Consider the following 15,973-nt stretch of genomic DNA (forward strand, 5'->3'; position numbering starts at 1 on the left):
AAGAAGAGGTGAAGAGAAAGGTTTGGTGGACATTTATGAAATACTGATCTTACTTGGGGTGTCTCCCCACCACTGGGAGCTCTTTCTGCTAACAAGGCATCACTGTTTATCTACCTTCCTGCTTTTCAGTCCTCCCTTTCAATGAAACACTGTATTCAAGGCAGCGTGACGTGTGTGGGGACGGGAAAAGCTCAGCTATTTGCCAGGGATCTGATGTTTCATTAGCAACCTCTGCAAACTGGAACTCGGACTTTGCCATTGCCAGCTAAGCCCCATCAGAAGGGCTACATCCTGCTACTATGGAAAACTAAATAAATAAATAAATCACAAAGTTGGGACCCTGCTTGGGAAATAAAAGTACTTTTCTGCAATACAGCAGTCCAGGAGCCATTAAACTGTCAGTGGGTGGGGTAAGCAATGATTCACGGGGTTCTGGTGCCTGTAGCATGCCCAGACAGTTTCCTGCTGCTATTTTCCACTTGTTAGCCTTGTCGCTTGTATGCCTTGTGTAGGCTTGGTGCTGTCAGAGGTCTCATACAGCAGCAGGAAAAGGTTGGCAGAAACCAGGCACAAACTTATTTTCTGTGATGGATGGGATGCTATGTGAATCCTATGGACTAGGTGAGGTGAGAGAAGTGGGATGTGGGCTTGGTGACTTCTCAAGTGAGTTAGGGAAAGGAAACCTCACACATGCAGGAGTGTCTGAAGGCAAAAAACAAAATGTAGGATGGCATTTACAGTGTATGAGTATTCTGTGGGGTCCCTGGCTCCCCACTCAGTGTATCTTGGTTGTACCACTGTAGCTGTGAAAGACAGGAGAGCTGAGTCGGATTTAAAATATCCCAATAAAGGGTAAAATAACTAAAAAGGTGGTTTTCGGACAGATCAGCTCCTATGTTTTCTCATCACCCAATCCACCAGCAGTCATAACTACTGGCTGTTTACTCACAATTAACTCAAGTTAATTATGCCTCCTCTACAGGGCAAAAGCAGCTTCATGTGCAGGGAGCTTGTCCCCTGGTGTCCTGCATTTCACCAATGATTCTTGTGACAGAGACCTTCAAAAGAACAGAGAAGCTCCCCAGGTTCTCCCAATGAATGTCATAGCTTCCTTCTCACAGGTGTCAGAGTGCTATCTGCAGGGGCTCTGCCGTGCTCTGCAGGGTCTGCAGCTTCTCCATGGGGGTGATCATCCCATTCATTCTGGCTGAAATGACTTGACCCTCAGAAATGTGGCACAGATGTGACACAGACCAAATGGGTACTTTCTGGGAAGTGGAGAATCTGCTAAATGTTGGAAATTCTTCTGGGTGGCATGCAAAGATTTCTTCTCCTACCTGGATTTTATCTGCTTTCCTGCATTCAACACTGAATGCTTTGTGACGGACAGGATGGGTCATGCTTCAGGATCAGACTCTGATGTGGCAGAATAATAAAAAATAGCATACAGTAGTAGAAAGGCGTCTGTTGAGAGCTGTGAGTGCTTTTACATCACTGTCAGGCTCCAAGAAGTAGCTCATCTGACAACAGAAGCGACCTGCATGTCGAGAGGACCAAGTTTCCACTAGAGGGTTGTAGTGCTGTATGGAAGATGTGCTGCTGTCTGTGGTAAGAATAGTGTGTGAGCTCTGGAGCTTTGTCAGCAGCTGAAATGCATCCTGCCACAGCCCAGCTTCCAGCAACCTCCATATCTCTGATGTACACAGCCTGCAAGCTGGGAGAGGGCTGGTGCCCAAGTGACCCGCATCCCTGCCTTCCTGAAAACTTAGCATTCATATGAATCAGCATCTACTATATATTTTTATATAGATACCATAAGGAAAAACATTGTGCTTGTATATATAGACACATACGTAGTACATTCATGTGTTTATCTGGGATACAGATGGTCAGGCAGTGTGGTTGTGCCACTCCATCACAAGAAGTTGGGGATAGTTAATAGAACAGCACAGCAGGATAAGAAAGTGATAGATGTTTGCACAGAGTCCTGGCTTCTTCTCTGGCCCAGTACCAAGCACAGGTGCTGGCCCTGGCAGCTTGCAGGCTGGCCCTGAACAGGAGCCATCACAAGGCTCTGCCACCAGCCTTGCCTCCACATTCAGTGCAACTCAGCAGGTCCTTTCAGGTTCACGTGTATATGATCCTAGTATGTGTCTGCATGTCTTTTTCAGTAGCATATGTATTTGTGCACAAGGATCTATATCTGGAGCTTTCTGATGTGCAAAGTAGCGGTGACTGCGCTGCCCAGATCAGGGTAGTTTTGCATGCAGAAAACAAAAACTGGCGTTGTGTAACACAGTGAGGAAGGCCTAAATAACACTTGTGTTGTCTTTTCTTTTTCAAAGAAAGAGTAAAAAGGCAAATGTAACCACAAGCCAAGCCTGCAGCCTGGAAAACAGTGTGACATTCATGGAAAATTTACATAGTGATCAGTTCATGCACCACCTGTTTGTCTATGACTATCATCATTTCTACTTATAGGCAGATGGAAAATGAATTTTGCCTACATTTTCATTTCTTTTGTTATCAAAAAAGCTTTGAGGAAGTAAGTAGGTGAATTTCTTGCAAAATACTTATAAATTCGTGCAGCAGAAGATGCGCTGGACTCAGTTCCTTCTGAAGGTGGCCAGGCCTGAGTGATCTCATCTGCATACAGGTGTATGTATAGACCAGCCTTTGAGTCAGCAGAGAAGCCTGAGAGTGTTGGGATGGATTATCCAACCCCAAAGAGTCATTCAGATCATCCTTTGCCCTTCAGTGCAGGTGAAGAGAGTCAGGAGAATCGCTTCCCATTGCAGCAGGAGTTGCAAAGGAAGCTGAAGTGGACTGCTCCTTGCTGCAGAGGACAAAAAGCAGAGCAGGAGATCTCTGCACGTCTGGTGAGACCTGCAAGGAGGTCACACAGTGTTGGGAGCACCGCCTCCAACAGGTGATGGTCTTCAGAGCCCAAAAGGCCAAGTGTCCATGAACATGCCCCACGCCCAGCACTGTTAGCCAGCTGAGGGAAGGGACTGTCCTGCTCTGTGCTGTGTAGCCTCAATTCCAGCTCTGGGTACAGTTTGGGTGCCACAGTACAAAAAGGATTAGAGTGTCCAAAGGAGGGCTACAAAGATGGAGGAGGCTTTGGAGGGCAAGGTGTGTGAGGAGCGGCTGAGGACCCTGTTGTGCTCAGCCCAGAGCAGAGGAGCTGAGGGGAGGCCTGATGGCGGCTGCAGCTCCTGACAGGGAGCGGAGGGGCAGCACTGAGCTCTGCTCTGTGTGACAGCGACAGGGCCCGAGGGAACGGCATGGAGCTGTCAGGGGAGGGCAGCTGGGGGTGAGGGAAAGGGGCTGCACCAGAGGGCGGTGGGCACAGAACGGCCTGCACAGGGCAGTGGGCACGGGCTCAGGGAGCGTTTGGACAGCACTATCAGACATTGGGGTTGGGTTTGGGGTGGTGCTGTGTGGAGCCAGGGGTTGGACTCGATGATCCTTGTGGGTCCCTTCCAACTGGGGTTGTTCTGTGATTCCATGACTCTGTGATTCTATGACCAAGCCTCAGAGCTCAAGGACACCAGACTGGCTGGGACGCAGGACCTGTGGTGCTGGTGGAGGCCCTGAGAGTATCTCCTCCTCTGAAGTGTGTAACAGCTGTGGCATGGGATCCTTTTCCGCTCCCAGAGTGTGGATGGATTCTGTCACTCCAGGACATGAAAAGCTGCCCCTCTCGAGGAGCTGCCATCATGGTGGCCATGACGGGTAGTGGGCCACCACCAAGGGCTGGTGGTTGTGAGAGAGAAGGCAGCAGAGAAACGTGTCGTGGAGTCACAGCGCTGAAGCAGGCTTTTCTCTTTTGACTGCAATTCTGCAAACCCTCTGCTCGTGTAGCTGTGAGACTGTCCCTCCAAAAGGAGTCATGGCATGCAGCTTTACCCATCCTGCATGTGGTAATCGGATAGGTTTAAGAGCTTAAGCACTCTTATGGTAGCAATGCTTACAAAGGTTGTGCTGGGCTGTCTGCCCATCACAGCTTTCTTCTCTCATCTGGCTGCTCCTTGGCATGGACGTGCTGGGGCGTGTTGTTAGCGATGAAGGCTGCTAATTGAGCTTGCTAACAGGGAGAGAGCTGTTAGAAACATGTCCCTCAGAGCAGCTCCCACAGGTGGTGGGGCTGTGCCACTCACCTGCATCACACTGATGGTGCACGAAGAAGACGGGAGCAAATGGATTTCATCCTTTCAGGCTGTTTTATTAAGCAAAGCAAAACAAAACCAATCTTGCTGTCAATTTACCAGATCCTCATTGATGTAAGGCCCCGTTCTGGGAGGATAGCCAGGTCGAGGTATGGATGAGATCAGTGCATTACACACATGAATATTGATCAAGGAAAACTAGACAGGGGCCAGCCTGCTGTCCTGCCCTCAATCACCAACAAATGCAAGGGAAAGTGTGGGTGAAGAGGCTGCTCTGTGCATTTCCTTGGGCAGATGGGTGCAGGGTGATGGTGAAAGCCTGCTTCAGGACATGGTCATGGTTTCACATCCTTCAGGGATGAAGCTCAGAGGCTCCTGGCTTTCATCATGAGCACTAAGGAAAATAGTTACAATGAAAGCATAAAATGTCCCTTAAAGTCATGCAACTGGCTTTCAAGATGCAGTTTAATGAAAAAACTCTGATGAATTAACTGGAAGTTGTTACTGTTCCTTGAGCATGCTGAGTGCTCACAATAAATCTTTTTCCTGAAGGAAAAAGCAAGGTTAAATCAAGCTACAAAGCCCACTGAGCATTAGATTTACAGCAATTTGAAAGGGTTATAGGTTTATTTCTTAAACAGCTGAATTATAGCTGCTTCTGGATATTGATATGTGAAGCAGGCTGACCCCTGGGCACTGTGAGGAGCTAGGGAATGAGGAGCAGCGGTGAGATGGCGCTGGTTATCGTCTTTATGTGAATTTCGAAGTCACTTCCAAAGAAGTAGATGAGATAGTAGTTGAGTATCCCGGCCACAGACATGAGGAACAGGAACAAAATGATACGCTTCCCAAACAAGTACCCAGGTGTGCTGGGGAAACAGGAAGAGAGGAAAGCAGTTTGTTATCAGGGCCGCCTTACCTAAGGAGCCCTCAGCCTCCAGGCCCTGGCCAAGATCAACAGATGCATTCCAGGGGTTGTCACAGAGGAGGGAGTTCCCTCTCTTGTGTTTGGCCCACTGCAAGCTTTTAGATGTCATTGGAAATCTTCTGAACAGTTTGGGACTGGATTCATCTCCTGATCTTAGTGCAGGTCTTTTTTCACCAAGGTGAAACTACTCAGAGGGACCTGTATGTCTTTACAGCCACCAGCAACTGTGGGATGGTTTTGTTCCTCACATGCATAATTAGCTTTATTGAGATGAATGGAGGATGTTGTGCAAATACTAGCACAAACACTCACATGCACGTGTTGATGCAGGTAGTGAGGGATGGGAGCATCTCCTTTAAGGAGGGGCTGAGAGATTTGGGACTACTCAGCCAGGAAAAGAGGTGCCCAGTTTGAGGACCAGAGATTATGGGCATAAACTGGCATACAGGAGGTTCCCTCTGAACACTAGGAGCACTTCTGTGTGGGTTATGGACCACTGGCACATGCTGCCCAGAATCTGTGGAGTCTCCTCCTTGGAGATCCTCCAAAGCCAGCTGGATGTTGCTCTGGGCACCCTGCTGTGGGTGTCCCCTGCTGGAGCAGGAGTCAGGACAGGACTCCTTCAGAGGTGCCATCCCACCCCAGCTGTTCTGTGGTTCTGAAACACCCCTGGTTTTATGAAAAGGCTCTGCAAAGCCTTACCTCTGGGTCCTCTCCCCCAAGTAGCCCACAAAGTACTTCTGCCTCACAAACAAGTACATCAGGCCAGCAAAGGCGGCAGGTGCTGCACAAAGTGTAGAAGAACACATTACATATGTCAGCTTGGATCCCTCACATCTATTATCCCCACTCTCCCTTTTCCAAGGACTTTTTGAGTGTAATTCTTCCCCCAGTCACACAGAACATGCACCTGGTCCTACTGAAACTCAGAAAGGAGTGTACCAGATCTCCCCACACCCCTCTGTCTGGTGATGAAAATCCCCCTTTCCACAAAGAACAGCACACAAGCCCTAGGAAAGCAGCAGCTATGCTCCTGACCTATCTTTATCCAATTGTATTGCAAGGATCCATTGAGAAGAACAGGTAAATGCTCAGTGTATGCCATCAGCTCCACGTGGGTGGCAATACCACTTTCACCTGCCTGCCTTCCCCGGCCCCAAAGAATCATAGAATCATTTGAGTTGGGAGGGACCTTTAAAGGCCCCTGCAATGAACAGGGACACCTACAGCTAGATCAGGTTGCTCAGAGCCTGGTCCAGCCTGACCTTCAATGTCTCCATTCTGTGGGACCTTGCCCATAACTCCTTTAAGGGAATCATCTGAAGTACTAAAGTGCTCTCCATCCCTCAGTTAAAGTCACGAAGGGGGAGTGAAAACAAGTGTTACCTTGGCTGCAGAGAAGCCCAGCGCACCAAAGCACGGCAAGAAACGTAGGGTACGTGTGCCCACAGTTTTGGCTAGGAAGGAATTTATGAGAGAGAAATCAGAATACAGGGAATACAGAAAGAAAATTCGCTTCTTTCACCCACGAGCAACTGTGGGGTGGATTTGGCCTGTGCAGGCTCCACAGCGGCCACATGCAGGCACAGGGATGCTGCGTGGGCAGCAGCCAGAGAAGCGACTCCTCGTGTTCCCCGTGCCCCAACATGATCGCTGCCTCACCCAGGATTTGCCTACCTGCTGCCTCATGCAGAGAATGGGCTCTTTGTTCTGCCCGCTCAGGAAAGAAACCGCAAGCGAGCCCAGCAGCTGGGAAGTGCATTTGCTTCCTCTAGCATGTATAACAGAGCTGCACGCTTTGTTGGCTTAGGAAATCCTTGTGCTTAAGTCATATTAATCAAGCAATGAGCGCTGAGAGCTGCGTGAAGCCAACAAAAGGAAAACTGCACAGCAAAAAGGAGTGTCTGGAAAGGTTAACCTGTCTCCTTGCACATGCACAGGAATCATTTCTGACTCCTTCCTTCAGCCTGGAATGCACTTCCAGAGGGAGATGTGCTCTCGCTGAGGTCACACACCTGTGAAGGGCAGCATTTTGCTGTTCTCTGCTTTTTTGAGTGTATTGCCAGTACTTCACGGGTAATAAAAAATATTTTATGTTCTTTTCTCTTCTGGGTTGGAATTAATTTTCCCCTCTGCTCTCCCTCTGAAGGGATGCTGAAGACAAGATGCAGTGAATGAGGCGGGGGAGCAGGGAGACAGATTTGTTCAGAGCTCTGCTACCACCCCTCAAGTCAGCATTGCTTCCCCCTGGAGCTGCAGTGTGTGTGGGACACTGACTGTGCCCATGTCACACTTCCAGTTTCAGGTGTGTTTGGGAGAGTTGGATCCCAAATTCAGGACATAGAGAACATCAGGTTTGCAGGTCCTGTGCTCAGCAGCAAGTGCACTGGAGAACTGCAGGTCTAACCTCTGCCACAGCGCACACAGCAATGGGATTGCAGAGCTAAGCCTTGGAGCCCAACTTTGGAGCCCTTGAGGGTTTGGATGAAGCTGTAAGGAACAGGGAGGTGAGCCCAGGCTTGCCCCGCTGGCTCTTCCTACTCACTTGGCAGTGTAGACACGTTCAAAGGCAGAGGAGCCTGGCCGCTGGATTCCTTTGCCATTGCAGTGTTTACTCTCATGCTCCAATTTGCTGGCAAAAAAAGCTGTAAGAAACAAACAAACAAAAAACAACACAAGCTGTTTGATCTGAAATGTAATCTGGAGGTATTTCAGAAGTGCAAGCATCCTTGTGTCTGCCTGGGCAGCAGCAGGGTGTGCAGATGTGTAGAGATGTGTAGAGGTGCAGGGTGGCCAGCACGCTCACTCTGTCAACATGGCATAACCCAACCCTCCATGCAAGGGCATGACGTGGTGTCACCCTGACATCCCCACACGTATTGCTGTCAGCATCTCTCACCTCTGAGCCTGGTTAAATCTCCCCCTGCTGCAGACTTACAACGCAGTGCAGTGTATTTGTGCTCCAGGGGGAAAAACCTGCTGGTGAGATCTGCCAAAACTCATCCTCCCTCTCTGACAGAGCAGGGAGTAAAGAGGCTTTCTGCTCTTTCAGTGATACCCTTCTGCCAAAACAAGGACATCCAACAGGTGGTATTCATTTCCCAGAAAGGTTCATTGCAAACCTCGTCCTGATGACTGATGTTGTGTATCATGGTTTGTTTCCTACTTTTAAGCAATGGTGTCATGTCAGGATGTTTGCTGATGCAAAAACGCAGCGCTGCAAGATAATGTATTGTATGCCTGACAAACATGTTTTGTCTAATTACACTAAAACAGAGAGCATCAATCATGTGTCTAAATGCACCTGGCAGAGCTCTGACAGCCTACAAGCTACAGGCGTTGTATCATCATGCACCCAGTCTCAGTGCACCCAAGTCACCCTATGGTTTGGAATATTAGTCCAAGATGTGTCCCAAAGACAACACATCAGAAACAAACAAAAAATCCCAAAAGAAAAAGAAAAACCAAACACAAAACACCCATACGTTATTGTAGCAATATGATGACTTGATAAACTGCAGGGCTTCATCCCTGGAATCTGAAGGCCCAGAACTGCCACCATCCAGCAGCTCAGCCACCAAGAGCTCCCAGTGTCCTCACCCATGTGCCAACCCAACCTTTGAGTTGTTAACCTGCCTATGGAGGACCAGATTGGCCAGCACGATGCTTTCGTCCAGTGCAAAGCTTCTGTGATGGTAAACCACTTCCTGTAGGCCTTGGACTGGATGAGCTCACTGGGATACGTAGCACATCCTTTCCTTTTGGCATGCACATGAGATCCCTTAAAAGATGGCACAGCCTTTGGAGAAAGACAAGGGTAAGATTTAAACATCTCCCTCTGGGGCAAAAATTTCTTCTCAGTAGGAGTGTGAGGCAGTGGAACAGGCTGCCCAGGAGGTGGTGGAGTCACTGTCCCTGCAGGTGTTCAAGAACTGTGTGGATGTGGCACTGAGGGGCATGGTGGGGATGGGCTGAGAGTTGGACTAGATGGTCTTAGGGGTCTTTTCCACCTGTAATGATTCTATGATGCTCTCTGCTGTTGTAGGTTCTGCCACTTCCCAGGTGCCAGTGAGCTGCAGCAGAGAGTTCCATGATGCCGGAGCCATTGGGTTAAACCCAGCTGCGTCCAACATGGTGATGGCCACTCAGCACAAGAGCTTGGAGGAGCAGGTGGTGACACTCCTGGCACGTAGCCTCCAGGGTCATGGCTGGGTAGGCCCCAGGGGTTTCTGGATCTCCTGGGCAAGGACCTGAACATGGAAATCCAGGCATGAACCTTGGAAGCACTCATCATGTCTGATGTGAACTGTTGAATCCTTGGTCAAAGGACTGGGCATTAGGGCAAAGACAAAGATGGGTTTATCATGAACACCTGCAATGTGGGTGAGAGCAGGCTTTGTTTCATCATGTTTTGGGGACACTGAGAAGTGTTGGAGAGAGAGGTGTTTTACTTACCTTACAGTGGGTTACAGAGAGAAAGAGATGAAAAGCACCTGCAGACATCAAGCTACCAGCATAAGAAGAACCACCTCAAAGAGGGCAGCCCAGGAGGTTTGTCCCCTTGAGCTGAAGCTCTGCAAAAGAGCAGAGCAGGGCTGGCAGGTCCCATCCAGTGGTGGCCCTTGCCATGGGTTTGGGAGGGCAGCACAGCAGCACTGAGCTCCTGTTAGGCTGACACTGGGGAAAGGAGATACTACTGTGTGAAGTAGCTTGCAACACTGTGGTTGTATTTCTCACTCTTTTCCTCCAAACCTTGAGGCAAGGATGTGGTTTCACAGCCTGGTAAAGATCAGCAAACAGAGCAGGGAGGTGCAAAGGAGAGGAGGAGGCCAAGAGTTTAAGTGGGCTCAGCTGCACCTGGGAGCAATGCCCCACAGTTCCAGGGTTTCTTCAGCTGCTATGACCTTGATCCACTGTGGTCTGGCACTTGGGAGCATGCAGCAAGGTCCTTGGGGAGATGACCCAGATGGAGATAATGCACTTTTGGTTTCAGGTCTGTTTTCAGTGGGCCATTCCTATGAACTGGCTCCACGTGTGGCCGTGTGAGGGGGGGGAAGTCTTGTTGTTTCTCAAATCCACACAAACTGAACAGTGTGCTGATGCTCCAGCTGAGTGTGCATATAGGGCTGCCCCTTCCATCCGCTTCACGTCACTTCCTCTGTCCTGATCTGCTCAGTTTGCCTTAAAGGCTGTTTGGTTGCAACATTGCAGTGACGCAAGAATAACACCAAAACCCGGTGTGTGACTCAGCAGTGCCCGGCTGCTCAGTCACTCTGCAGGATGTGGTGATTCCCAATGCAAGTGAGGTGAAGTCAAATGGACAGGCAGCAATGCGGCCTGTGTCCAGCTTGGGAACAGCAGCATTCACCAGAACTGCTTTATAATCCTGCTTCAGGTGCAGACAAACATACAAACCCAAATTTACATCGTACTGGTTCCAAGTACTTAAAGACAGTCAGCAGATGCCTCACTGAACCATAGCAAGAGTTTAGCACAACCATTATGCTCTGACAAGCATTTCTACTGCCCTAATTACTGTATCCGTGACATACCATATGCATAACGTACAGTATGTGTATCATGGAGATCTTTCCAGACAGAAAGCTTGGGAGAAGGAAATCAAGTGATGCAAGCTTGGAAATCATAGCTTGGGGTTGCGTGCCACCCTTGCTCAGCATGCAGAGCCCTCTGCAACATGGCTGGCCCACAGCAGTGGGGTCAGTGATTTCACAGAGGGACTTCCATGAAACCGTGTCAAGCTGGAAGGCAAGTGCTTGAGCTTTAGTGTGTATTGGGTTTACACGCCTAGGGTTTGATAGCAGCGGGGCTGCAAGATGAGGCCCTGGGATGGAGCTGCAAACTGAGGAGAGCAGCCAGCAGTGGAGCAGGTGCTGAAAGGTGGGCCCTGTGGCATGAGCCATGTTGGAGCAGTGGTTGCAGCCTGTGGGAAGCCTACGGGGGATTAGATTGGGAAGGATGGCATCTGTGGGACATACACCATTTGGAGAGAGTGACCCTGACGGAGCGGCAGATACAGGCATTATGGACTGACCACAACCTCACTCCCTGTGCTACTCAGGAGAGGAGGTAGAGGAGTGCAGAAGGAGGAAGATGTTTTGCTCTGATCCCAGCACACCTTCTGCTGCTAGGCTATATGCTGTGCATTTACCAGAAGAGAGGACTGCGCCAAATAACACAGCAGTTAGTGTCTACCTCAGGATTTCACCCATCTTCACACGTTGTGGCTGAGCCCCCACCACTTCCCCTCCCAGCAGCGCAGCCCATTTCCAGGCATGAACCATGAGGTCTGCACTCACTGGGATTTCAACTATTTCTGTCAGTCGCTCACCAAGCTTCTTGAGCCTGGGCAACCGCAGTGCATCCGGGGCAAAACCCACTCCCTTGGCTGGATGCGAAGCGGCATTTTCTGCTAGAATGGTTAAGTATGGTTGAAGGAGGTGGATCAAGTTAAAACCAGATTTGCACAAAAGAGAAGGTTGCAGTTTTATTTAAAAAGCACCAAGGAACAGTACTGAGGGTAGAGGTATGAATAATAAGCTCAAAATTGGAACTTCCCCATTGCAGAAAATGAAATGCTCAGCTTTCTTGGGACTGCAGATAATACAAACTAGTCACGCTACAGGACCTGCACAGGTAGGTGCCCCCATATCACCCAAACACACATGGTCAGTGCCATTTTGCTGCCTTCACCTGGCTCTGGGCTGAGCTCCAGCCCCTTGCTGCTGCTCTGCAGCCCACCGGGATTTGGCCAAAGAGCAGCACTACGGGCTTTAGCCATGGTCTCCTCTATCGGATCTAAGTGCATGTTGTCCCAGCAGCTCCAGCACATCACCCCTTTCATTAGCTGACATGCATATGACTGACTCACAGCAGGGCTGACAAGCCATAGGAACAACAGCATGCCAGGCAGTGAGCTGAGAGCATTCCTAAAGCCAAAGGGATGCCTGCACACGCACACACAGCCAGAAGTTATCTGCCAAACACTGGGTTGTTCTCCCCTCCCGTGTACACGGATTTCTGCCTCACCGTTCTGGATGACGCTGATCAAGGTGACAATGGCGAGCAGGACAACACTCCCCAGGGTCTCCTGGTCCATTCTGTGAGCGGGCAGCGGGGAGGACAGTGCAGCTGTGGCAGCAGCTCAGCCCTGTGAGCACAGAAGGAGGAAGTGAGGGTCTGAGTTATCTCAGATCATGAAACACTTCCGACAGCCCTGTGAGAGCACAGCAACACCCCATGCTTGGGTGCTTGCCAGCACAGCACAGCCACAGCACACAGCGTCCCTCATTGCACGCCCTTAGTTACAGGTGAAGCCCAGAGAAATGAGACAACACTTCCCTGCGGAAGATGGTGGCAGCTGCCAGCGCTCAGCTTTACAAGCATAGCCTTTCAAATGGCATTTTGCCTGGTCTGAGCCCAATACTGATGACAAGAGTTATTGTGGCACCTCCTGCCCCAGCTTTGATCCCAGGGAAGAGGTGAGAGGGGAGCAGGAGATGCAGGAGGCTCGTGGCTCTGTAAGAAGCACTGCCATCCAGGCCTATGGCAGATGGCTGCCGATGCCTTCTCTTTCCTCCCATCCCATTCCCCCCAGCCCATTTCTCCCTCAGTTTCACTGCTTTTCTTTGCCGCTCTGCTCTTCCTGAGCCTCATCCATCCCTGTCTGCCCCTGGCACAGCTTAGCACTCGGGAGCTTCCTCCTGCAGCTCTGTGCTGACCATCACGCAGTCCTCATTTCCCCTTCTGGCTGTTCTTTGGTATTCCCTTCCTTCTCCTTCCCCCACCAAAAAGAAATTCAATTACATCAGCTCCGGGACTTGCTAAGCTGATTTCTTCATGCAAGGAGGAAAGAGCTGTGCTAGTGAGAGTGTTTTTGCTATGACTGACCGACAGAGTTGCAGGAGGTTGCCTGCACTCATTGCAGCCCCCAGCCCCAGGCAGGGGCGATGCTGTTTTCCCCCCACCGCTGCTGGATCCCTTTTGCTTGCTGCATCACTGCTGGAAACCTTCATCTTGCTGCACGAGGAACATAAATCTGAGCCACGGAGCCCATGGAAACGTGCAAAGCCAGCAAGTTTCTCCCGTTGTGCTGTGGGACCTTCAGCACATTCATCTCCTTCTCTGAGAATCTGTTTTGTAGAGATGCTCTCAGACAGAACAGGAAAGGACTGTGAGCACAGACACAGAAATATCATGTGGGATTCTCCACTTTCAGCTCTCTGTTCAGCTCTTGGCACAAAGGCTCCGGTGGAAGCGTCCCAGCTAAATTCAGCATGTATATACAAGTGTCACAGGACACAGGTTGCTTGACTGCTTACTTAATTTAAGGTATAGGCTTGTAAAGACCCTCCATAGAACCTTTAAGTTTGGAAAAGATCTCTAAGATCATCAAGTCCGACTGCCAACCCATTGCCATCCCACCCCCGGGCACAGCTATAGGCCGTATTCTCTTCTGCTTGTCTGATGTTTCCCTCTCCGTCTGTAAAAGGCTGCAGAAACACCGGAGATAAAATAGGGGAAAAAAAGAGAGATTGTGAGGGAATGGATGTTCCTGAATTCTTCCGATTCCAAAGCAAACTGTTATAGATTAAAGCACCCCAGCAAAGCAGGGCGGGCTCTGCAGCCGGCCGGGGACACGAGCGGCACAGCGAGCAGGAGGACCTCGCGGAGACCAACATTCAACGGGTCTCTGTGGCGCAATCGGTTAGCGCGTTCGGCTGTTAACCGAAAGGTTGGTGGTTCGAGCCCACCCAGGGACGGGGCCGTTACTTTTCGTGTTGCTGCGGTTCTTTTCCTCCCCGTGGCCACCGGCTGCTGCCTGCTCCGAAGTTGTGGCGGTGGGAGCTGCGCTCCGGGTTCATCCCTCCATTTCTGGAGAGACGATCTGGCCGGAGGAGCGAACAGCTAAAGGCGTCCGCTCGGCGGGGATACCCTGAAAGTGAGCTCCGGGAACGCTCTGTACACGGCGAGTTTCCGTAGTGTAGTGGTTATCACGTTCGCCTCACACGCGAAAGGTCCCCGGTTCGAAACCGGGCGGAAACACCATATTTTTTTCCCCCCTCTTCCTTCCCTCCGGTTATTGCAAGCGCCCATTTTCCCACTTCATTCTGTAAGACCGGCGCTGTGAAAGCAGGTGGGAGTGGTTTGCTGCTAAGGTTTGGTTCACTCGGCACAACATTTCCCCCTCTCAACGTGAAAGGACAGCCTGCAGGAGCCTCAATTGAAACGGCTGCAGAGGAGGTGGGGCGGCTTTATAACAAAAGGTGCGAGATTCCACCTCGTTGTCACTGCTTGCACCCAACACACCATAGTGGCAAAGGGTGTTTGCTAGTCTGAGCCTGAGGACGGGCCGATGTTGAATTGGAACTGAGCAATGGGCAATCAGCAAGAGCACCCATGGCAGCATAAAGCATTTAGAACTGTTCTACACACAGAGGAGGGGGAACGGGGCGGATTCCTGCTAAAGCAGTTTCAGATGCTCTGTCTGAAAATGCAGCTTGTCACAGCTCTCTGCATTGCTCGCAGATCCTGCTCTGCTACAACAGCAGAGCCAGCCCGCATGTTGGTATGGCAGGGCTATGCTGAGCCGCCTAATAGCGTTAACCTTCCCCGTGTCTTACACCTATACTTAGACTGTAAGCTCCTCTGCTCACAGCCGGGTCCTGGGGGACGTTGCAGCAGAGCACACGCTCAGGAGCTGTGCGCAGGAGATAAGTGCTCCAACTTCAAGGGCAGATTCACTGATGTAAACCAGCTCTGCAAAAGAAAGAGGCAAGGCACAACCGCTCTCCATCAACACGCTGCCGAGGGGGCAGGGGGTGTGGGGGGGGAAATAATGGTTTAAGCCAAAAAGTGATGCTGGGTGAAGAATTAATGGCAATAGCCAATTAAAGACATCACGACCAAAATCATATTTGTAACCAGCCCTCCAGTTCAGAGTCTATAGCAGTGCGCCCACACGTATTCTGCCTGGCTGGGTGGGGGGGAGGGCAGAGGCTAAAAATCAGACAGAAAACTAAGACTCCATGGTTTGTTTTAATGACACAAAGCTGAACATCCAGCCTGCATTTTAAATCTAGTCTCAACCGAGAAGCATCCACCAAGTTCCAAACTCTTTCTCTGTTTGGGTTTTCATTTAAGCACAGCTGAACTCTTACTTGCACTGAATCAGCTGCAGTAAAATATTCATGGAAATAAACCAACAAAGTGCACAGCAACATCTGCTTTCAAGGGGGAGGGAAAAAGAGAAGCAAAAACTTGCCCCAGTAACACGTAGTTCCATATTTCCATCTCAGGTGCTATTTATTTGCTCCTAGAACTACACGTGTGTGTACCCACACCGTTCCCCACGCAGCTGCATACCAAGGACTCCAGATGTCAGCTTGCACAGATGTTGGCAGTGGTGATCATGTCTTTTCTTCTGCACAGCAGATGTGCCCCATCCCCTCTTCCCTTTCTGTTAACCTCACCACACTCCTTACATCAGGGCTGTCTCATCTTCTTTCACAGCCTCCACTTCCTACATCCCACCGAAGTAGGGTCTTCTCTTCCTGTAGGCCCGTACGTTACATATCATGCCAACCCCAGAACAGCTGCACCCATCCCTGAGGCTGCCAGGTCCTGGAGGGAGTTCCCACGTCGCAGCTGCAAGGAGCCGCAGCCCAGTGCACTGCAGATGGTCTCTATGCTGGAAGCAATTCCCCGCTGCTTAGGGAAACCCCTGCAACAAGCAATTAGTGGTAATGAGACGCTGCTCTCCGGTGGTTTGCACAACCACTGGTTGGAAAACTCCCCAGGAAAATCGTATTACTCCGTCAAGGCTCGTCGATTATTTACTGTTAAGTCAAGCTGT

General features: G+C 50.3%; 1 protein-coding gene and 2 non-coding genes across 3 annotated transcripts; 2 read left to right on the forward strand and 1 right to left on the reverse strand.

The window, feature by feature from the left end:
- Positions 1 to 4,210: 4,210 nt before the first annotated feature.
- ALOX5AP (arachidonate 5-lipoxygenase activating protein) lies at positions 4,211 to 12,276 on the reverse strand. The gene is made up of 5 exons (XM_072356512.1): positions 12,148 to 12,276; positions 7,646 to 7,745; positions 6,487 to 6,557; positions 5,803 to 5,884; positions 4,211 to 5,041 (listed from the first exon to the last, which is right to left on the reverse strand). Exons 1-5 carry the CDS (start codon positions 12,215 to 12,217, stop codon positions 4,879 to 4,881), a joined length of 486 nt encoding a protein of 161 aa, XP_072212613.1. The 5' UTR covers positions 12,218 to 12,276; the 3' UTR covers positions 4,211 to 4,878.
- Positions 12,277 to 13,806: 1,530 nt separating this feature from the next.
- On the forward strand, positions 13,807 to 13,880 carry TRNAN-GUU (transfer RNA asparagine (anticodon GUU)). The gene has a single exon. It is a non-coding gene; the product is annotated as a tRNA-Asn (tRNA).
- A 210-nt stretch (positions 13,881 to 14,090) lies between these two features.
- Positions 14,091 to 14,163, forward strand: TRNAV-CAC (transfer RNA valine (anticodon CAC)). The gene has a single exon. It is a non-coding gene; the product is annotated as a tRNA-Val (tRNA).
- The last annotated feature ends 1,810 nt before the right edge of the window (positions 14,164 to 15,973 follow it).

Source organism: Excalfactoria chinensis, chromosome 1 (assembly GCF_039878825.1).
Source record: "Excalfactoria chinensis isolate bCotChi1 chromosome 1, bCotChi1.hap2, whole genome shotgun sequence".
NCBI lineage: Eukaryota > Metazoa > Chordata > Aves > Galliformes > Phasianidae > Excalfactoria > Excalfactoria chinensis.